This window comes from Aquarana catesbeiana, linkage group LG11, assembly GCF_042186555.1.
Source record: "Aquarana catesbeiana isolate 2022-GZ linkage group LG11, ASM4218655v1, whole genome shotgun sequence".
Lineage (NCBI taxonomy): Eukaryota > Metazoa > Chordata > Amphibia > Anura > Ranidae > Aquarana > Aquarana catesbeiana.
The window spans coordinates 13,324,235-13,348,634 of NC_133334.1; the positions used below are offsets into that span (position 1 = coordinate 13,324,235).

The window sequence follows — 24,400 nt, forward strand, 5'->3', positions numbered from 1 at the left end:
CCCTCTGTTGATCCTCCCATAGCCTCCGTTGATCATAGTTTGCAACCTTTAACTATGACCCAAGTAACTGGAGCGGTTCCTGTATCTAATACATCTTATACATACCCTAATTCTCTCCAACCCCCTAGAGGTAGGAGACCACAACGACATCTGAGTCAACCCAGGAATGGAGGAGGAGGTAATGGCTCTCTTCCTCGTCCATATCAGCACTCACCTCCACCTTGGAGACAAGAGGGCCGGATGAATTATCAAAGCCGCAATGGTTGTTATCACCACCCCAACCAGCAAAATTCTAGTACTGGACGTCACCATTATGAAAACAATGGTGGACGTGGGCAATATGAGGCCAATATTAATGTTAGGAACAGATTTTCACCTTCGGTAGATGTTACTGAAGATAGGGCATCGAACTTGGGTGGAAATCCTAACAATATTCCCTGTCCACCTCTAAACCAACATACAGGAGAAAACCGTTCCAGACGGGATTTTCAGTTGGTTGGCAGAGGAAGAAACAAGAGAAATGGCGACACAAGAGAGGGTGCAGAGGGGGGAGGAAACTTCACCCCAAAAAGGAGGAGAATCTAGATGCCAATGGCATTATAAACCTGAGCACCAAGGAACTTACAAAAGATGAGCTTGCCACTCTCAATAAGGGTCTGAAGTTTGTCCCACCCCGCAACCTTGACAAATTTCAGACGTTTATTGACGTTCAAAAGTATACACGTAAATTAAATATCAATAGATACATTATGAGCAACTCATCAAGGCAATTAACTAGGGAGGCAGCTGTGGTGACCCATTCGGGATTTGGTGCTGAACGACTTGACTAAGTTAAAATTAAGATCAGTACGGGCTCAGCAGAACATCAGAGTAGGAATAGAGACTCTATGTAGCAGGAAGGATATAATTATACGCCCCACTGACAAAGGCGGGGCTATAGTTATTTTGGACAAAAATTCCTACAGTAATGAAATGGAGAGAATCCTTTCAGATGTGGATACTTATTGTCCTCTGTCATCAGACCCAACAGCCGCATTCAAACGCGAGTTGAGTGCCCTGATAGAAAAAGGATATGATATGGGAATTTTGAATAAAAAGGAAAAGGAACATTTGGTCCCTTTAGCCCCCCGCTTACCGGTTATGTACATCTTACCGATAGTTCATAAAACTTTGGTGAACCCCCCGGGTAGGCCCATCATCAGTGGCATAGATTCCATCACATCACGTGTGGGTAAATATATTGTTTTCTTTCTTCAGCCACTGGTGGTAGGCACACCCTCATTCCTCAAGGATACGAAGCATGTCCTGAATCTATTGAATGAAGCAGAATGGAAAGCCACATACATGCTGGTGACAGCTGATGTCGCATCGCTTTATACATCGATATCCCATCAGTTGGGACATGAAGCGGTGCGACATTTCCTCTATCGAGACTCCAATATCCCCATCACACAATGTAAATTTGTGATGGAGCTATTGGACTTCTCAATGGAGCACAATCATTTTTGGCACAATGGTGCACACTATTTGCAAGTGAAGGGGGTGGCCATGGGAGCTAAGTTTGCTCCCAGTATGGCCAACCTCTTCATGGCCAAATGGGAGGAAGATGAAGTTCTGCATGAAAGGCCTGCACAACTCATCTTGTGGAAAAGATTTATAGATGATGTCCTATTTATATGGGACGGCGATGCTGAATCTGTCGCAAGTTATCTGTCTGTTCTTAATAATAACAATAGGGGTATAGTGCTCACCTATGAAGCTAGTCCGACCCAGATCCATTTTTTAGATCTGGTTATAAAAATTGATAATGGTAGGATTACCACTTCCACCTTTTTTAAACAAACTGATAGGAACAGCTTCATCCCGCTTGACTCCTGCCACCATCGTTCATGGTTAACAGCTGTTCCCAAAGGACAATTTCTGCAACTTAGGCGGAACTGTTCAAATGTAGATCAATTCTACAGGGAAGCCTCTACACTAAGATCTAGATTTTTAAATAAAGGCTATGATCCGACAGCCCTTGATTCTTTAATCTTAGCGGTAGGAAATAGGGACCGCAAAGACCTATTGGTAGAAAAACCTCCCCGGACTGATGACCGAGAAGATTTTGGGTTAGCTTTTATTACTACTTACTCAAGCCAACATTGGGCCATAAAGAGGATCATAAGAAAACATTGGCCGGTTATTAAAAACGACCGGATTCTTGGACCTCTATTGGCAGATAAACCTCGGGTTTTGTTTAGGGGAGCTACTAGTTTGAGACATATGTTGGCACCTAACATCCCAGATCCACCTGCATGTTTGAGTTTTTTTGGTGATCTAAAAGGTTTTTCCCCATGCAGAAGGTGTACAGTATGTAGGGTTAATACATTAAAAAATAGGAGATTGACTGAATTTACTTCAGTCAATACGGGCCTAACGTACCCTATCAAATCACTTATTACATGCACCACAAAATGTGTGGTATACCTTCTGAGGTGCCCTTGTGGGCTAGAATATGTGGGACGTACCATTAGAATGTTGCATGTGAGGTTAGGTGAACACATCACTAACATCAAGTAAGGCTTTGATAAGCACAGTGTTTCTAAGCACTATGACCTTGTGCACAACCGTGACCCGACGGGCACCACTTTCATTGGCATAGAGAAATATGTCCCCCATTGGCGTGGCAGTAATGGGAAGAGGACTATTTCCAGATCCGAGACCAATTGGATCTACAAATTAGGTTCCCATGCCCCCAATGGCTTGAATATAGAATGGGACATCAACTGTTTTATTAATAACAGTTGATGTCCCATCCAAAAGTGTTCTGACCCCTCGCTACTTAGTGACTGATTTTGATGACCGGTCAGTTGTTACTCATTTCTGTCTAATTTATGGTACTCAAAACTGTTCACTTTTGGTCCCTTTTTATTATTATTTTTAACATAATTATGTCAATATAAATATCTATATGGTGATCTTGTGATGAGGCCCCTGTATTATTGAGAAACAGTATGCCTATTTGCAATGATATCTATCCTCGGTGAAAAGTTAGTCATTTCCAGCGGTTTTATTTTGGTGCTAATGTTCTTTCAATTTTCATATTATATTTTTGATTCCATCTCTGTTATGTTTTGCTTATTAAATGGCATGAGTTGGCATAACGGCATAAAAGCATGGTGGCATAGGCATTAAATATATGCCTGTCAGTTTTTCATTAGCCAAATGGTTTTTAAAAGTAATTTCCCAGGGATTTTATAAATGTCCACTAGATGGCACTAGTTTGGATATTTTGTTCTATTTTATTTATGTTTGGAAAGCGTCCCAGCTGTTTGCTGTTTTTGTGTTTAGGTGTTTCTCATCCTGTCCTTAGGGTGTGATTCCCCAATTAACCAATCGCAGCATCCAGCTTGGTCTGAGCCAGCCAATAGCGTGGCTTTCTGAAGCGCCGTCTGGCTATTTAACACACTTGCGCGTGCGCGATCACGTACCCCTGATGACGTCAGTTGTGACGAAACGGCCGTAGGGTCACAACGTGAGCTCGCATTGCGCATGCGCGTTTTTAACTTCAAAGGTGGTGGAGATTTCTGTCTCTCTGGACGTGACAGTCTCACTGCTGGTGCCTAGTGGCACTTTTTTTGCATACACGTTTGATCACGTTTGATCCTGTGCATTTATATTTGGACTTGTAGTGCACTTGTCATTTATATGCACCCTATATGCAATTTACATCTATATGCATTTTATGCGCAATCTGGTGCAATGTATTTTTATTTAATTTTTTAATAAACGTCCCTGGTTATCTGCACTACTGGAGTCCCTTCTCTCTTTTTTTGGTTCATCCTTACCTGAATATTGTTCACCTGGTCCTTCCTGGAACCATTTCCCTTTCCCTGGAGCATCTCCTACTGTTGATGAGAAGCCAACATTGAGGGTAATGCATAGGACATCGGTTGCGGTTTCAACAAGATACCAACGTTGATCTACTGAGCCTGTTTTGACCCCCCTGAGTAAGGGCGGTCGCAGGCTTTCTGGTAAGCCTTTTCTCTTCTCCGGTGGTGGGTGTCACCATCGATTAACATCGCTGGATTGATTCTGCACTAATTACACATTTGGAACTTTTTTTCACTATATATTTATTATTATTCTGGACTTTTTTTCACTTCCTTTTTTTCACCATTTAATTGTTATTATTACAATGGATTTTTTGAGCACGGTCATGCACTGACAAATATTTACACATCGATGGTTTATTCATAATATGGATTGTTTATAATCATTTTTATTTTTTATTTTCTGTCATCAATTTTTAGTAATATTAATTTTATTGCTATTCACTTCCTTTTCTGTCCAGCGCTGCACTGATCATTATCTACAACTAGCTCCAGAAAATATGGATGTAACTGTCTTCCTCAGGGCAACCTCTGAAACAGTCAGGGGAAGCCATGGGATAGAAAGAATGAATCTTAGCCGGGGTCATATACCATCTAATAAAAAGTTTCAATGGGGATTCTCTGAATGCAGCGGCACAGTTGCTTTTGCGAAGATTTTTTATCATTTTAGACCATGAATCCATGGGTAATGAACAGCCTAATTCTGTTTCCCATCGAATCACAGGGCCAGATTTCTCTGGTTGGTATAGGTTATTGAGGTAGTTATATAGATGAGAGATCAATCCTTTATCTCTAGAGGTGGAAATGCAAATGTGTTTGAATAATGTACTTGGGGGGTTAATGGATAGAGAATAGTATGTTGAGAAAAAGTCTCTGATTAAATTATATTGGTAGAGTTCTGAAGGGGAGAAATTAAACCTAGATTGTATAGAAGTGAAAGAAGAGAATTTCATATTGAGCGTGAGTAATTTTAATGTGGTGAGATAATTTTAAGTCCAGTTATTAAAAAGAGAATTATCTAAAAATGCCGAGGGGAGTCTAGGATCACCTAGGAATGAGGCTAATGGAGGGGTTTCTGAGGAAAATTTGAAGTTATCTTTGACTCTATTCCATAGTTGAATAAAGTGGGCAATTATTGTGTTACGTTTATTTAGGGAATGATGTGATTTCATATTAGACCATAGAATGCCTTTGAGGTTGAGAGGAAGAATAGAGGTGGACTCGAAGTTCAACCAGGAAATATTTGTGTCAGAAGAGAACCATTGGGCCAGCTGTACTAATCTGGGCGCTAAGAAATAAAGCCAGAGGTTAGGAAGTCCTAATCCACCGCCATGTTGAGATCTGTGCATGAGGAAATAACTGCATCTAGGTTTTTTATTGTTCCATATGAATCTATTGATTTCACGCTGAAGGGATTCCAATCTTGTTTTGGGAACGTTAATAGGAAGAGCCCTAAAATAATAAAGTAGTTTAGGTAGGATGGTCATCTTAAAAGGCACATATCCTACCGAGGAAGGAAATGTGATAAGAAGACCAAGTTTTTATCAAAGTGCTTATGTGGGAGAAAAGAGGAAGATAATTAGTTTTATATAGCATGTTATGGGAGGCTGTGATATGTACACCTAGATATTTGAATGAGTGTGGGGACCATAAAAAGTTGAAGTTTTTTCCAAGAGGGATAATAAGCTTGAAGGGCAGTTAATTGGCAAGATAGAACATTTGTTTGTATTGATGTATAGACCAGATAATTTAGGATTGAAAAACACAAATTTCTCCACAAACAAGCATCTCCTCTTCCTAATAACTAACTTCCCTTCAGCTAAAATAAAAACACTCAAGTCTGAATGCACCTGAAAACACACACAGTAAAAAAAAAAAAAACATTCTAAAATAGCCTGTAGGGGTTCATGCTCCGGTGTGAAGGTTGCCCAAGAATTCAGCGTTTTGTAAACATCACAATGAGCAATCACTGAATCTAATCTGAAGGAACTGGGATTTGTGGCAGTAGGCACCAAATTCTACAGATATCATATTCTAACCCTACTTACTTGGCATGATAAAACTGAGAGTCATTTCCTCCTTCAGGGATCTGTGGTTCACAATACAGAATACTACATCTCCGGGTTCAATTCCAGTAGATTCCTTTACAGTCAGCAGACTGGTCACATTAAATGTCCCATCGCTGTTCCTCAAAGGTATTGTGAGAGAAACATCTCTATCCAAAGATGAGTTGGTGGCCGTAGTTATACTGTATTTAACCCATCGGACCTTCACAGCTTCTGGGTAAAAATTGTTGATTTCACAAATAACAGATCCCGGGATTCCAGCTTCAATGCGTTTATCATAATTCAGTGTTGTTTGCGGTTTAACTGTACAAGGAAAGACAAGCTGTTATTTATTGTTTCTATATTAAAGTATATATGAACCCTCTTGTACAACAACCCATTCAGTTAAAAATAGAAATGAAAGGTAAAACATATGTGTATAGATATAAAAAAGAAAAAAAAAAGTTATTTAAGTTTTTTCTAAGTGATCACATTCCCTCTGATCTCAGCTGCATAGAGAGCTGGGGGAGGGGGGAACAGGAGTAAATCGATCTGCAGTGAAAGGCATTTTGGGTGTGTGGGGGGGGGTCATGTCAGCACCAGTCTGATCATTGGACAACAGATAGGCAACACAGTGGTGTAGTGGGTAGCACTCTCACCTAACAGCAATAGGGTCGCTGGCTCAAATCCCGAGCATGTCACCATCTGCCTGGAGTTTGCATGTTCTCTCTGTGCCTGTGTGGGTTTCCTCTGAGTACTCCAGTTTCCTCCCATGCTCCAAAGACATGCTGGTAGGTTAATGAGATCCTGTCTATAAATTGACCCTAGTATGTGTATGTGTTTTTAAGCACGTTGGGACCCTGCTGGTTAAAGGACTGTGCTATATCAAGATGCAACTCAACTCAACAAGCTGTTCTGACAGCTAGAAAGCTGAACACAATGTTCTCATACCTAGTGTGGTCAGTTTGAACCAATACAAAGAGAATATGAGTCTTCTTCATACAAGTACATGTCAAAGCAGGCACATATTAGGAGTATGAAATGTTGGGTTAACATATTATTTAGGTTATTAGGTGTTACTTATTTCACTGAGAGAAAGAAAATCAAACCATGTGTAGCGGGGACACATTTTTGATGTAACTTAATGTTAATGTTATATCTTATCCTCTGGCGCCATCTAGCGGCCAAAGTGCAAAAGGACTGAATCTTTATTTTCTTTTCGCTTTTCAAGTTGACCTGGAAGTTTTTGTTTGTTTATATCTGGACATTAACTTGACCTGCCCACAATGCTCACTGACTCCCACAATCCCCAGGGAACAAAACTGCATTGTGGGAAGCCTATAAAAGGGCTGGGAGTGGCCATCTTAGGTCTCTTGGAGACGCATGGCCAGCCTGGGAGGATCTGTGTGAGGTTCCTCCACCCAGTGCGGCCTACCCTGTGCGGAGCGAAACAGCAGCCAGCGATCCTGCCTTACATCACTGCGTGCTGGAGCAACAGAGTGATCATCCAAAGACCCTTGAAGGAGGTAACCGAGGACTCCCGGTCGTCTATGAGAAGTCTTTGATCCGGCCTTACATCACAGCTTGCTGGAGCAGCAGAGTGATCATCCAGAGACCCTTGAAGGAGGTAACCGAGGACTCCCGGTCGTCTGTGAAGTGGAACAGCATGACGGCGTGGCCGCAGCGAACAAACTGAGATACTGTGGAAAAAGAACCCTGCACAGCAGAGCGGAGTCTCCTGACAGCATTGTCCTGGTTGGGTGAGAGGGCTGAGGCCCACAAGTTTCTTGACGCACTTTCATACATCAGTTTATACAAGACAGAGTTGCTGGGACCCGTAGTCTCACAAGAAAAGTCAAGGGGATTCAACACTAAGTCACTGCATCAAAGTTAGTTATAGCTCTGCTGCATCAGGACTTTGCTTTATATATTCAGGTTACTTTGTTAAGGAATCATTAACCCTTAGATTACAAAATTACCTAGTTGCTAGCAGAAGAAAAGAAGATAAAGAAGGACTGTTCAGTAACACATAAGGCCTTGGGTTATTTTACTATATCAGGGCGGTGTGATATTACAGGAGCGAGCTCCCTAGTGTTGTATTATACTTGATCAAGTTAGTCATTGGATTTAGTACAGCTTTAAGCGCGCAGGAAATAGGACAGTGCTTAGAGTGAGATACACTCTCTCTGACGGTATCCTATTTACTTTGTTATACCTCTCATATATTATTTCTGACATTATACACCTGTATTGTACCTTTATAATATAAAGTTTAGTTGTCTCTCAGACTATGTTGGTCTGACAGTACAACCATTGTAGTTTAAACCTTTTACAACAACTACAGTAAATACGGTTATTTTTTAAGTGGAACTGTGTGATTGCTGTTTTTTCCTCTTCATCACCAGCCGAGAAGAGGGTAAGGTAACTACGGACAGGTATATTATATTGAGTATTGTGAATTTGCCTTTGTGATTTCGTTTTACTGCACACTATTACACCACAGCTGTGTCAGGGGGATTGAGATATTCAAAGGGGTATAAATCAGAGTACAGACCCAAATAACTCAGCAGCTCCTTAGGGGGTCAGTGCTACACATGTAATGTCTCTGTAGCAGAGGAGCTTACACTCTAATGTCTCCCACAGTCACACACTATTATTGATATTATACAGTGCCTTGAAAAAGTATTCATACCCCTTGAAATTCTCCACATTTTGTCATGTTACAACCAAACACACAAATGTATTTTTTGGGGATTTTATGTGATAGACCAACACAAAGTGGCTCATAATTGTGAAGTGGAAGGAAAATGATAAATGGTTTTCAAAACGTTTTACAACTAAATATGTGAAAAGTGTGGGGGGCATTTGTTTTCAGCCCTACTGAGTCTTTGTAGAACCCCCTTTCTCTGTAATTACAGCTGCAAGTCTTTTTGGGGATGTCTCTACCAGCTTTACACATATAGAGAGTGATATTCTTGCCCATTCTTCTTTGCAAAATATCTCAAGCTCTGTCAGATTGGATGGGGAGCGTCTGTGAACAGCAATTTTCAAGTCTTGCCACAGATTCTCAATGTGATTTAGTTCTGGACTGTGACTGGGCCATTCTAACACATGAATATGCTTTTATCTAAACCATTCCATTGTAGCTCTGGCTGTATGTTTCGGGTCGTTGTCCTGCTGGAAGGTGAACCTCCGCCCCAGTCTCAAGTCTTTTGCAGACTCTAACAGGTTTTCTTCTAAGATTGTCCTGTATTTGTCTCCATCCATCTTCCCATCAACTCTGACCAGCTTCACTGTCCCTGCTGAAAAAAAGCATCCCCGCCACATGATGCTGCCACCACCATGTTTCACGGTGGGGATGGTGTGTTCAGGGTGATGCGCAGTGTTAGTTTTCCCCACACATAGCATTTTGCTTTTAGGCCAAAAATGTAAATTTTGGTCTCATCTGACCAGAGCACCTTCTTCCACATGTTTGCTGTGTCCTCCACATGGCTTCTCGCAAACTGCAAACGGGACTTCTTATGACTTTCTTTCACCAATGTCTTTCTTCTTGTCACTCTTCCATAAAGGGCAGATTTGTGGAGAACACGACTAATAGTTGTCCTGTGGACAGATTCTCCCACCTGAGCTGTGGATCTCTGCAGCTCCTCCAGAGTTACCATGGACCTCTTGGCTCTTCTCTGATGAATGCTCTCCTTGCCCGGCCGGTCAGTTTAGGTGGACGGCCATGTCTTGGTAGGTTTGCAGTTGTGCCATACTCTTTCCATTTTCCGATGATGGATTGAACAGAGCTCTGTGAGATGTTCAAATCTTGGAATATTTTTTATAACCTAACCCTGCTTTATACTTCTCCACAACTTTATCCCTGACCTGTCTGGTGTGTTCCTTGGCCTTCATGATGACATTTGTTCACTAAGGTTCTCTAACAAACCTCTGAGGGCTTCACAGAACAGCTGTATTTATACTGAGATTAAATTACACACAGGTGGGCTTTATTTACTAATTAGGTGACTTCTGGAGGCAATTGGTTCCACTAGATTTTAGTTAGGGGTATCAGGGCAAATGGGGCTGCATACAAATGCCCCCCACACTTTTCACATATTTATTTGTAAAAAATTTGAAAACCATTTATCATTTTCCTTCCACTTCAAAATTATGTGCCATTATGTAAAATCCCAATAAAATACATTTACATGTTTGGTTGTAACATGACAAAATGTGGAAAATTTCGAGGGGGTATGAATACTTTTTCAAGGTACTGTGTGTGTATATATATATATATGAAACGGGAAAGCAAAGTGATGGGGGAGTTAAGAAGAGGGGAGTAAGACTTGACATAAGGAGAAAAGGTGGGACTGGGTGGGGGATATGGGGGGGGGGGAGAGGATATTAAAAAGAGGGTAAGGAGAAAAGAGGAGTAAGTGGGCCTTCCTGTCTAGAATAAGCTTTCGAGTTGGAAATATCAATTTCCGACATTGGGGCATCTCCAGGGGGATTGTGTGCGATAGGAGCTGATGGGGCAGTAAGGTGTTCTACCAGAGATTCAGCTGTGCCAACAAATTTTTTAATGTTTTCTAGGTAGTCATATAAAAAAAGTTTTTGTATACTCATTTTGTGGCTGACCCAGCGGGTAGTCTGAATACATAATATTTCTATGGAGTCACTCTGGTTTCTGTCATATTTGGCAGCCATATCAAACCCTGGATTATTTTACCTGTGGTCTACAACAAAATGGCGCTGAAACCAGAAGTGACGTTATGGACTCCAGTCGGTCACCAGAAGTGACGTTATGGACTCTGACCGGTCACCGGAAATTACATTATGGACTCCAACCGGTTACCAGAAGTGACGTTATGGGCTCCAGTCGGTCACCAGAAGTAACGTTATGGACTCCAGCCGGTCACCAGAAGTAACGTTATGGACTCCAGTCGGTCACCAGAAGTGATGTTATGGACTCCAGCTGGTCACCAGAAGTGACGTTATGCACTCCAGCCGGTCACCGGAAATTACGTTATGGACTCCAACCGGTTACCAGAAGTGACGTTATGGACTCCAGCCGGTTACCAGAAGTGACGTTATGGACTCCAGCCGGTTACCAGAAGTGACGTTGTGGACTCCAGTCGGTCACCAGAAGTGACATTGTGGACTCCAGCCATTCACCAGAAGTGACGTTATGTACTCCAGTCGGTCACCAGAAGTGACGTTATGGACTTCATGAGGTCACCAGAAGTGATGTTATGGATGTCCTAATAAGGGCTACATCATGATGGCCACGTTTTATTATCTATACAAGCTCCTGAGGATACGTGATTGCGCAAAACAGTCGTAGAGCAAGCAATGCTATCTGCCTGAGGTCCTGCCGCCACTCTATATCATTGTGGCAGCTTTGGATGTAAGTTATACTAGTGGCATACATGTTTGTTATATATGAGGAGATTTTTCATTGTTTTTACTTGTTGTTATCCTGTGAATGTTTTAGCGTCACTAATAAATACTACACTATGATAATTTTTTCTGTTGTTGGTGATTTGGGCTGGATGTGAATACCATATACATACCGAGATGGAATTATGACATATGTGATGAAATTAATATCCTTGTAGCCGTTATTAAACTTTGAAGGAATGGAGCAGTCTAATGCCCCGTACACACGGTCAGACTTTGTTCGGTCATTCCGGCAACAAAATCCTAGGATTTTTTCTGACGGATGTTGGCTCAAACTTGTCTTGCATACACATGGTCACACAAAGTTGTCGGAAAATCCGATCATTCTGAACGCGGTGATGTAAAACATGTACGTCGGGACTATAAATGGGGCAGTGGCCAATAGCTTTCATCTCTTTATTTATTCTGGGCATGCGTGGCACTTTGTGCGTCGGATTTGTGTACACACGATCGAATTTCCGACAACGGATTTTGTTGTCGTAAAATTTTATAGCCTGCTCTCAAACTTTGTGTGTCGGAAAATCCGATAGACAATGTGTGATGGAGCCTACACACGGTCGGAATTTCCGACAACAAGGTCCTATCACACATTTTCCGTCGGAAAATCCGACCGTGTGTGCGGGGCATATTACTGGAAGGAGTTGCATAATAATTAAATAAGTGCATGCAGATGTTTTAATTCATAGACAGCATCATAGTCTGGTGAGTGTGCATTCTTACTATTGGTGGAGACACAGCACTTTGGAAATGAATGATGGTAAGAGATTGGATGTAGTTCAACTTGGATCACTTATTGGTTTCTGCATGGATAATTTCAGACTAATTTTTCATTATTGAGAGATTCGGAAGTATCCAAATTTCTGAATTACAATAGTAACAAATGTATCCACTTAAGAACCGGCATGATTTGCCCCCTTAATGACTATGCCATTTTTTTGCAATACGGCACTGCGTCGCTTTAGCAATTGCGCGGTCGTGCGGTATTTACAATTGAGGCATTTTGTCACAACATTACCACAACCTATAAGATCCAGGAGGACTTTTTATAGGATACTTGTGGCAATGGCCAAACTAAAAATAATATGGGAAGGTAAGGTTAATATTTTCAATGTGTTCTTTTTTTTTTTTTTTTTTGCTATACTTGAAACTAATAAAGATATTACATATATAAAAGAAAAGAAAAGAATAGAAGAGATTAAAATAGAATAAAAAAATGAATAGAATAGAAAATAGAAAAGAACATAATAGAAAAGAATAGAATAGAAAGAATAAAGTAGAAAATTATAAAACAGAAAAGAATAGAATAGAGAAAAAACAACAGAATAGAATAAAATAGAAAGACTATAACTGTCTTCTGAAATTTGAATAGAAAAAATTCTAATTGTTATAGAATAGAATAGAACAGAATAAAATAGAATAGACTAGAATAGAAAAATAAAAGAATAGAATAGAGTAAAATAGAAAGCATATAACCGTCTTCTGAAATTCATATTTCAAATAAAATAATTTTGAATAGAATAGAATATAAAAGAATAGAATAAAAAGGGGTATGGCTGTTACCTTTCCCTCTTTTTACTTCTCAGTCATCAACATAATAAACCATAAAATAAAGTAAAAAAATCTAGTGCTCTCTGTTACCACACATTTATTGTAAACCAAAAAGGATAAAAATCACTCACAAGAAAATCTAGATAACAAGCGTGAAAATCATCAGCTCACCACACTGACACTGGTAGCTACTACGTGACGTCACTGGCTTTGGCTTCTCCCACCCATACACGTTGTGCCCTCCAATTGGGCTTCTTCAGTAGGCAGGGAGCCCACCTCAAACAAGCCCTTTTATAGCCTAACATCCATTAAACAATATCCATACGTCAAGATCCAGAAGTGATGAGGCCGGTGCATTCTAGAATCCTGTTGGATAATAGTCAGTCAATTATCTATTGGTCCCCTCCCCTCCTCATACCTCCCCACTCATAAAGACACTTCCGCCTGAAGTACACATATGGGAAAAACGGAAATGACGTCTCGGCCAACCATACTCCCTTCACATATTAAAGTAGCAGAGCGAGGAAATGGGATGAGACTCCACCTCTACCCACCATGGAAGTGAGGTGCCCAGACCCACTGCCAGTCACCCTGGAAATTAGGCAACCTGACCCACTTCTTCAATAAAATTATGATGCCACTTTATAAATGCTGGGGGGCTTTACCTGTTGTGGGAGCCCACGTCCCCTGAGAGTATCCAGGAAAGGAGGGATTGGATCCTGCATCTGGCAAGGCCTGGCAGATTCCCCAGAGGCTCACTATAGCATGGGCATCCAGGGAAATGGTGTACACCATCACCATTTTATTATGTTAAATAAAACTTTAGATTTTATACATTCCTTCAGTTTCTTGTACTTGCTACCTGCTTGGCTACTGCCTATAAAGTCCCCCTGGGGCCCTCTCTTTGGTTCAGAATAGAAAATAAGAGAATAGAATAGAAGGAAAGTGAATAGAAAAAAAAGCAATAGAACAGAATAAAATAGAAAGAATATAACTGTCTTCTGAAATTTGAATAGATTACATTCAGAACAAATTAAAAAACAAATAAATGAAATTAATTCTGAAAACAAATTTAACAAATTTAAATAAACAAAATGATTTAAATAATGAATCAGAAAAAAACAAAACACATTTTTTCGTTCTGCACATGTCTACCCAGGACCTCAATGGGAATACAGACATCTCATGACTCTGTACAAGCTCCACATCTAAGTCACCACTATTGAAATGTTTTGAGGCTCTTCTTCTGCATCAGAGTAGCAGTGGTGTCCAAGCCACCATAGTGAGGAAGAATCTCGAAACATGTCATTGGTGGAGTCTTAGATGTGCCTTAGAGTCTTTTTTTGCTGTTATTATTGTGTACCTAATACATGCAGAGTAGATGTAGCAGTGCCGCCATCAGGAGTGACAATAACAAAGCAGAGATAGTCCCCTTCATCTGTGATCTGAATGTTGGGTATATAAAGACTGGCATTGCCTTGTTGGAGGTCTCTGTCATTCATGTGAGATCCGTTCCTCCATGATTGATGGTGGGAATCTTGAAATTGATGAACCTTGTATTCAGTTCCATTTTGTAATCTGAGACTCCAGACAACTGATAGAATCTGTAGATTCAGCGGTATAAGGACACCAGACAGCAGACAAGGGATGGTGACATCTTCTCCTCTAAGAGCTTCAGTAGGACCATCTTTCCCAGTAACTGTCAGCCCCCGAACCTGAAAATCACCTAAAAAATTAGAACAAAAAAGAGTGATGACAATTGTACGGGAATTCTGGTGTAGCATATCTATTAGTAGTACTGGGTCTTCTGTTCCTGCCTCGACCTCACTAAGAGCCTCAGCCCCTCTGACACTCCAGGTTATACTCACACAAACAAGTAGCAACTGACAAGCTTTGTGACACTAAGTGGTCAAGCCTTAAAAATTAGACACAAAGCAGGTTAGCAGAGCCAATGAGTATATTTTCACTTAGCAAAGATGACTCAGGAAGAAAAAACAAGCTAGCATAAACAATTTGTACAATTTTTGTATTATGTATTTATGTCTCAATAAAGGAACAAGATCAAACTTTCCCTGGGATAGCATAAACAATTTGTACAATTTATGTGAATGGGGTGTCTCAATAAGGGCACAAGATCAAAAGTTTTCCTTCGGGGTTGGAAATTATAAATCAACCAATCAGTACTGATCCCTTGCTATATAAGACTCCAACAAAATGGCAGCTGAGCTTCCTGAGGACGCACTGCGCACAAAATGCATAGAATCTGAGCCATTGATGTCATATCCGGTCTTTCATCCAGTCTACATCCGGTCCCATGGAACGCACGCCGGCTCTGGAAACAAGAGCAGCGGTGCAGGAGAGTATTCATCACAGTGACTTCTATAAGCAAGCTGGCATTTGTACCTTTATGGAGAAGATCTGAAAGCACATGTACAGGATCTAACATACAGTACAAGGCTTGTAGGCTGGTTTGTCAGCCGCAACCATCTGGTGAGTGTACATTTCACCTGGGCACATGGAAAAGAACCTATTATCCACTTGCCGACCTGTTCACATACATTTACTGCGGCAAGTTGGCTCTCCTGCGCAAAACAACGTACCTGTACATTGGGCAGTGCAAGGAGGATATCTGGTGCGCTGTGGGAGCGTGCTGCAGGAGCATGCCTGCGGGTCCCACAGACTCGATGTCCGCCAGTGACCAACAATCGCTGTGTACAGAGGCAGAACGGGGAACTGCCTATGTAAACAAGGCGATTCCCGTTCTGCCTTATGACACGTCAGAGATCTTCTGTTCCCAGTGATCTCTGTCATGTGCCTGGTAGCCCATCCCCCCTACAGTTAGAACTCACCTAGGGAACACTCTTAACCCCTTGATCGCCCCCTAGTGTTACCCCTTCCCTGCCATTGTTAATTATACAGTAATCAGTGCATTTTTATAGCTCTGATCAATGTCACTGGTCCCCAAAAAGTGTCAGTTTGGGGGCAGATTTAACCGCCACAATGTCGCAGTCCTGCTAAAAATCGCAGATTGCCGCCATTACTAGTAAAAACTAGTAAATCTTTCCCCTATTTTGTAGACGCGATAACTTTTGCGTAAACCAATCAATATACGCCTATTGTGATATGTTGAAGAATAAATATTGTCCTAAACTACAAAATACTTTTTTTCTGGATATTTATTATAGCAGAAAGTAAAAAAAAATGTTTTTTTTTCTCAAAATTATTTGTTTATAGCGCAAAACATAAAAACTGCAGAGGAGATGAAATAGCACCAAAAGAAAGCTCTATTTCTGGCTAGAAAAGGATGTCAATTTTGTTTTAGTACAACGTCGCACAACCGTGCAATTGTCAGTTAAAGTGATGCAGTGCCGTATCGCAAAAAATGGCCTGGTCATTAAGGGGGCAAATCATTCCAGGGCTGAAGTGGTTGAAGAGGATGTAAACCCACTCTGCAGGCTTGTACCTACAGGTAAGCCCATAATAAGGCTTACCTGTAGGTACTATGAATATCTCCTAAACCCTCATGGTTTAGGAGATATTTGCACTTCATGCAGCCGGTAATGTCACTGGTGCGTGCACTCTGAAGGGACGGTATATCCGTGATGGCCCTTCAGAGCTCCGTGCCATAGTTTGTGACTCCCATGCGCATGTGCTGGAGTGACGTCATCGCGGTGCGGCTAATCAGACGGCCGGAGGATGTGAACCTGGAAGGAAGACCGGGTGAAGATGGAAATGTCTGTCAGAGTTGACAGTGGCGTTGCTAGGGGGGTGCGGGGGGGTGCGGTCCGCACCCGGGTGATACTCGCTAGAAGGGTGACACCATCCCGACTCTTCCGAGTTTGAGGAAAGCCCTGTAATTTTTTTTTCCAGCTGACTTAGCCGGAACACCTCCAGCGCCGCAGCCTGGCATGAGTCCTTCAACCTCCTCCTACTTCCCTGCTGAGCCCATCACATGTCACTATCTCCACCCGGGCAGCGTGACTGCACACTGTCCTCTCCAGCCACGAGAGTCACGGGTGTATTGTGAGCCGCCCGCCCTGCCCTGGCCCGGAGCTGGTGCTGTAGTGGGCGGGAGGATGTCGGCTTACGTTGAGGACACAGCTATATTATATACTGTGTGTGTGTGTATATATATATATATATATATATATATATATATATATACACACACACAGTATATAATATAGCTGTGTCCAGCACCTCCCCCCCCAATCAGACCAGGGTGGGCAGCTCAGTCAGCTACTTTGCCCATATATAATATTATAATATAAATTTAGCTGTGTCCAGCACCCCCCCCCCAGTAATCAGACACAGCTATATTATATATAGTAGCACCCACCCTGAGCTGGTCTGATGGGGGGGGGTGCTGTGTCCACCACCCAGGTATAGTAGATGAGCTGAGCCACCCTAAGCTATTCTGATAAGGGGAGGTGTCCGCAGCCCAGGTGTAAAAAAACAGTGACCCACATCAGATCCGTCCAGCTAACAGAAGTTCACAGCAGCATCTTGCCATCTTCCCTGGCTGCAGCCATCAGATACCGTTCAGCAAGCAACACGCCTTGTCCGCAGGTCGCAGCACCTTGCCATCTTCCCTGCGGCCATCAGATCCGGTCCAGCAAGCAACACACCGTGTCAGCAGGTCAGTTCCAAAATCCGAATCAAATCATCAATGCCAATGATGCCATTATCTGATGTCCCCAGGGACAGATCCAATCCAGAGATCGCCGTACAGTGGGATTTCTGGATCGGATCTGTCCCTGAGGACATCAGATAATGAAAAGTATGGGCAGAGCTGCTATGACGTCACTCCTGTGCATGTGTGCGGGAGCCCTCAGTTACAGCACAGTGCTCTGAAGGTCCAGGACAGTACGCCAGACCTTCAGAGTGCATGCGCCATTGAGGTCGCATGATGGAGGGGGGGTGACACCATGTTTTACCACACCAGGTGACACCAACCCTAGTGACACCACTTAGAGTCAGCACAGCTGTGCAGGGCTTCGTTCTAAGGTAAGTATTTTATAATGTGCTAGTATGGGATGCATACTAGCACATTATGCCTTTACTTTACAGGGGTTTTAAAAATAAAAATAAAAATTGGACACGGTTTACTTCCTCTTTAAGCACCTATTATAAACATAAAGAAGAAATAGATACTTCACATTTTATTTTACAAGATCACGGTGATCGGAGACTTTCCTTTATATAATGATTATGGACTGTACACCATATTTTTGGATGTTTTACAGGATATTGTATATAATTTGCACTGATGAGCTAGCGTCTATTTTGGATTTTTGATATGTTGGAGATATTTCAAACTTAAAGGGGCAGCTGAGATCACTTTCCTTTTCTTCTTTTTTTCTTTTTTAAGTTAACAATTCATGTTAAAAAATACTTTTTCATTCATAGCACAGCGCCTTTAGATTGCTGTTTAGATTTCTAAGCATTTATTTGTGCTTTTGTAAGGCAGCTGTCTATTTTTGGTTGTTTGTTTTTTACATTGTGTTCTTTGCTGGTTCATTTTCTTTAGCCTTTACATTGGGATAACCCACGTTGACATTTACTATGTGTTGTTTTTGGTTTGTTAACACTGGTATTCACAATGGATATAATTTAAGTTTTTGGAGAATAGACAGATACTTTTAGAAGGTATATTTCACCAAAATGATGCATTTAATGTTAGTTTGGAAGAAGGGTTTAACCAGTTAAAGCACAATATGGAAAAACAAATTAGATCCTGGTGGAATATCACCTTCTTAGAACAATACCTTAGAGAAAATATCACACCAAGAAGTCTAAGGTGGGACATAAACCCCAATGATGGCATTGATGATCAAAAATGTATGGTTAAATGGTTTAGTTTCTTTAATCAATGAGAGAAAATGTTAATGAAAGTAATTATATGCAGAAGCAAGATAACACTTAATCTATTAAAAAATATATATAAAATAAGTGCAGCGCAACAGGTATATAGATATATTACAAAAACGATAAAGTGTATCATATTATAACATGCATGTGAAGTCTACTCATTGATCAGATAACACTTCCACTGGACTTGTGATCAGAAACACCTTATAATAATATGAACAAAATTCAGCATATATCTAAAAAGTCCAATACATATAGTGAAATGTAGTGACAGTTCATAAATCTTCTCAGTGTTTCTGGTGACCACCACCTTCAGGTGCCGTGCCTGCTCACCTCAAGTATCTGACCCCACTACAGAGTCTAATATGCCTTTGACAATTCCTCCTCTAGGAGGTGCAGCAAGAACTTTCCGTCCAGGGGTATGGCTGCTATCTTTCACTCTTCACTCCTCAGTCATTAGCATAATAAACCATAAAATAAAGCAGAAAAACCCTAGTGCTCTCTGTTTCCACGCATTTATTGTAAACTAAAAAACATAAAAATCATCAGCTCACCACGCTGACACTGGTAGCTACTACGTGACATCACAGGCTTCAGCTCTGCCCTACCTATACGCGTTACACCCTCTGATTGAGCTTCTTCAGTAGGCAGGGAATCCACCTCAAACAAGCCCTTTTATAGTCTAACATCCATTAAACAATATCCATACATCAGGATCCGGAAGTGAGAAGGCCAGTGCATTCTAGATTCCTGTTAAATAATAGTCAGCCAATCATCTATTGGTCCCCTCCTCATACCATCCCACTCATAAAGACACTTCCACCCGAAGTACACATATGGGAGAACCGGAAATGACGTCCTGGCCAATCATACTCGCTTCACATATATATATTTTTTTTTATCATCAAAAGTTTTATTTGAGAGTTTTATACAACATACAAATCAAAGCAATGGATAAGTTACAAATCATTTCAGTAGCATATTGCTGATCTTTACCAAAGTGTAATTCACCACTGTTTCAAGTTAAAGTTGAGTCAAATTAGTGCTAGGTTTGTCTAGCATATGACTTATATTACAGCGTAACTATTTATTATGGTGTATCGTATAGTACTTATTATTTCACATCAGTATCTGCTTTTATAGTCAGCTTTGATTTTGAGAGTATAGAAATGGATAGAGTAGATAGGAAAGTAGATAAGGGTATAGGGATGTAAATGAGGTATTCAGGGATAACTTGTTATGAATTATTTTTGTTACTTCTTTTATGTTATCTGTATAGTCTGGTGGAGAGTGGTCGTTATAGCTTACATACTGCATGTATTTCTTTTCTTCATTTTATTTTGCGATTCTTCACTGTTTCATCAGTTCTTCGTATGTTTTAGAGAATTTAAAAGCAAACCACGGAGACCATGTCTTTTGGAATTTTTCTGCTTTATCTGTGGATTGGGCTAGGGTGTATTCCATGTACCTAATTTCAGCGACTTTTTTTAACCAATTTTGTATGGATGGGGGGCTCCTATTTTTCCAGTTGAGTGGTATTAAGGATTTAGCCACATTGAGTAAGTGTTTTGTCAATGATTTTTTGTATCGTTTAAGAGGAAAATTTGATATGTGAAGTAGACAACAAGGTGCATTAAGTTCAAGACTCGTCTCTGTGATTAGCTTCACAAGCTCCTTGACTTTATTCCAGAATGGGCTTATTATAGAACACTCCCACCAGATATGTAGTAGAGTTCCTTTCTCTTCCTCACATCTCCAACACCTGTCCGAAGCGTGAGGAAACAATTTCTTAAGCTTGTCAGGTGTAGCATACCAGTGTTTCGGAGTTTGTACGACGTTTCCTGAGTTTTAGTACTTATTGAGCACTTGTGTGACATGATGCACGCTAATGTCCACTGTTTGTCAGTGATCTCTGCTTGTAATGCCTTAGACAATGCAACCTTGAATCTATCATCTGTTGTCACTTTTGAGTTTTGTAACCAAGTGTATGAGATTGAAGTCGCTCTGCTGAATTGTGAGCCCTTTATGCAAATTTCCTCTAGTTCTGTTAACTGCCTAAGGAAGAAGGGTTTTCTTGATTTGCTAGTTAGGTAGCTGCGTATTTGAAAGTAGGACCATAGGGGAAGTCCCATGAGGTCATTTTCTGTCTTGAGTGTAGTGAAATCCTTAATGTTGCCTTTATTTATACAGTTCATCGTGAGTGGTTGTTTACCGTCTGGGGTCTGTAGAGTCTTGTTCTTAAGTCCTGGTGGAAAGTCAGGGTTGTCCATCAATGGGGAAAGTGGACTGAGGGCTGAGGTCAGTTCTGCAGTGTTTGCTTTTTTCTGAAACAGGTTTAGTGTAGTGCCTGTCAGTGGATGTTTTCTAAGTTGTATGCTTTGAGTTTTCCATGGTATCCAGGGGGAGAATTTCAAAGGGGTTTGGCACAGTGAGGCCTCCAACAAGATCCAGTCTTTAGACTCAGCATGACAGTGCCAATCGATCACCCTTGTGAGGTGTGAAGCAAGGTAATAATTATAAAAATTTGGTATCCCCATACCTCCCTGATCTTTTGGTCTAGTGAGAAGTTGGAATTTGATTCTGCCTTTTTTGTGTCCCCAGAGGAATTGTATCAGGGTAGATTGCAGGACCTTAAAGAATGTTTGTGGTAGCTTAATTGGCAGGGCTCTGAGTAGGTATAGCAATCTGGGGAGAATGACCATTTTTAAGATCGCCGCCCTTCCGAACCATGAGAAATATTTGTTGTGCCCTTTTTGTAGATCTTTCTTTATTTCTTGTAGCAGAGCAGGGAAGTTATGTACGTATATGGATGTTAATCTCTGTGTTAATTTTATCCCTAAATATTTGAGGGAATTAGTTTCCCATCTAAAGGGGCAGTTGGTGTTGGTTTTGGTTTTGTTCAAATTTTCATCAGTGAGGGAAATATTCATAGCTTCTGATTTTGTGTAGTTTATTTTAAGATTTGGCAGGTAGCCATAATGGGTAAATTGTTTCATCAAGTTGGGTATTGTTATGTGTGGATTAGTCAGGAAAAACAGGAGGTCGTCAGCATATGCTGCAATCTTGTATTCCCTATTTGCTACTTCGAATCCTGTGATTGATTTATCTTGATTCATCGTCCTTATGAATGGTTCTAAGGAAATGATGAATAGCAGAGGGGACAGTGGGCACCCCTGCCTAGTTCCGTTTGTGATCAAGACCCTATCTGACAACGCGCCGTTAATCTTAAACCGGGCTGACGGTTTGTCATATAGGGCTGAGATCCACATCATCATGCGTGGACCTAGACCGACATATTTGCATGTGTCTTGCATATAGTCCCATGAGACTCTATCGAAGGCCTTCTCCGCATCCGTGGACAGGAGAAGGCCCTCACAGTCCCCATTGTGTGCTGCATGTGTTAGTAGAAGGGCCTTGATCACATTATCCCTTGCTTCTCTGTTGGGCATAAAGCCCACCTGTTCTGGACCTATTAGTGTGTGTAGAATTGACCTTTTTGATTTGATCTTTTTGCCATCACTTTTGCCAGCATTTTTAGATCTAAATTCAGTAATGAAATAGGTCTGTAGCTTGAGCATTCCGTGGGGTCTTTCCCTGGTTTTGGCACAACTGTAATGTGGGCCGATAATAATTCAGTTGGTACTGGAGTAGTCGAGGACAAGGCATTTAAGGCTCTTTGTAAGGGGGTTGTTAGAATATTATCAAATGTTTTGTAATAAATTGATGTGAAGCCGTCTGGGCCCGGACTTTTTCCTGGTTTGAGGTCTTTTATTGCTGACTTAATTTCTGTTTCTGTTATTTCTTCTTCTAAGGGGGATGCCTCTGTGTCTCCGAGTCTGGGGATCCCACTCTCACTAAGCTAGTCTTGTATGGCTTTCTTTCTGTCAACTTTTATGTCATGAGGTTTGTGTTGTATTGGTAGGTTGTATAAATGTGAGTAAAATTGTTGAAAATGTGTTGCTATAGCTTCAGTGGTGATGTCTAATGTCCCCTTTTGTGATCTAATCCCAGCAATGTGATTCTTCGAATTAGCTTCTTTCAACGCTCTAGATAGCAACCTGCCTGTTTTGTCTCCTGTCTCATAGTATATTGCTTTTTTGAAGAATAACATTCTTTTAGATTTGTACTCAAATATTTGTTGTAGCATCTTGCGTGTGTCAAGGAGTTCTTTAGCTGACTGTAGCGATAGGGATTGTTTATGACTATTTTCTAATGCAATAATTTTATTTATCAGTTTAGTAACTTCTTGTTCCTGTTTTATCTTTTTTTGGGATCCTAATTTGATTAGTTCTTCTCTAATACAGCATTTGTGTGCCTGCCAGATTGTCATGGGATCCATTGTAGGGGTAATATTGTTTCTAAAATAGTCAGACAGTGCTGCGGTTATTTTGGGCATTATTTCTGGATCTGTTATAAGTGAGGGATTAAGTCTCCATATGTTCGATCTAGGGGCTGGTGTGCTTAAATCTATCGTCAGGGATATCGGTGCATGGTCAGATAACACTTGAACACCTATTTGGGCATCCGTCACGTTTGGTAAGTCTCTTTGAGTGATGAACGGTAGGTCTATACGTGAGTGTCTATTATGTGGAGCTGAATTATGTGAGAAGTCTCTAGTGTCTGGGTGGAGATACCTCCAGGAATCTATTAACTGTAGGGAGTTGAGGAGGGTTTTAATTCTTTTAAGAGCGCTATATTTAATGTAGGATTTCCCCAAAAAGGAGTCGACTGCTGGATTTAGTGGCACATTAAAGTCCCCTCCCAGTATGAGTAGCCCTGATGTAAACCCTGTCAGTTCTCGCACTATTTTTTGGCAAAAGGTAACCTGTCCTGAATTAGGGAAGTATACGTTTGCTAACGTGATGGGTCTGTCGTAATATGTGCCTTTGAGAAAGATGTATCTGCCCCTAAGGGTCCATTAGACTATCTCTGAGGGTAAATGGGGCATCTCTACTCACCAGGGTCGAAACTCCCTTCGTTTTAGCTGCGTCATTTGTCGCGTGATAGGCCTCCCTAAAGTAGGTATTGGTGAGTTTTGGAATATGACCTGTTTTAAAATGGGTCTCCTGGAGGAAAACAAAGTGTGGCTTACCCTTCTTCAGTTCCCGAAGGAGTGATGTCCTTTTCTCTGAGATATTGAGTCCTCTTATGTTAAGCGAGATCACTCTGGGGGACTTCCCCAGTGCTGAGTAGGCCATCAGTGTAGTTGGGTGGTTGAATTCAACAGGTGTGTCCTGTAATAGATTCTTAGGTGCTTGTTAACGACCAATCTCTACCGTAGTACATTATTGGTTGGTTGGGTGGTGGGGGGGAGGGGTACAGAGAGAGAAAGGGAGAAGGAAGGAGAGTTATTAGATAAAAAAGAAAACAACAGAGGTGAGTTCACTTCCTAATAGAGTAATTATATATAATTTAGTCAATTAACACACTGCGCTAAAGTAATTAAGTAGTGCACCGGAGTCTAGAATCTCGGCTCAGGTACACTTTTGTGGGTACGTGGGAAGCCAGCGTCAGAGAGTTTGAAAAACTTGTATTAAACTAGGTAACTGTTAAGTCAGGTAGAAAGGAGAAAAAGAACGACACAGCCTCTTTAAGGCAACATTTGAGTTTGGGTCC

The 24,400-nt window shown here is 41.1% G+C and overlaps 1 protein-coding gene across 1 annotated transcript in view; it reads right to left on the reverse strand.

Moving 5' to 3' along the window:
• LOC141112913 (uncharacterized) overlaps positions 1 to 24,400 on the reverse strand; it is a 139,495-nt gene that overhangs the window by 35,757 nt on the left and 79,338 nt on the right. Inside the window, exons 5-6 of the mRNA XM_073606017.1 lie at positions 14,277 to 14,639; positions 5,924 to 6,244 (exon numbers count right to left, since the gene is read on the reverse strand). Of these exons, the coding sequence (XP_073462118.1) occupies positions 5,924 to 6,244; positions 14,277 to 14,639 (684 nt within the window). The remainder of the gene's footprint in view (positions 1 to 5,923; positions 6,245 to 14,276; positions 14,640 to 24,400) is intronic.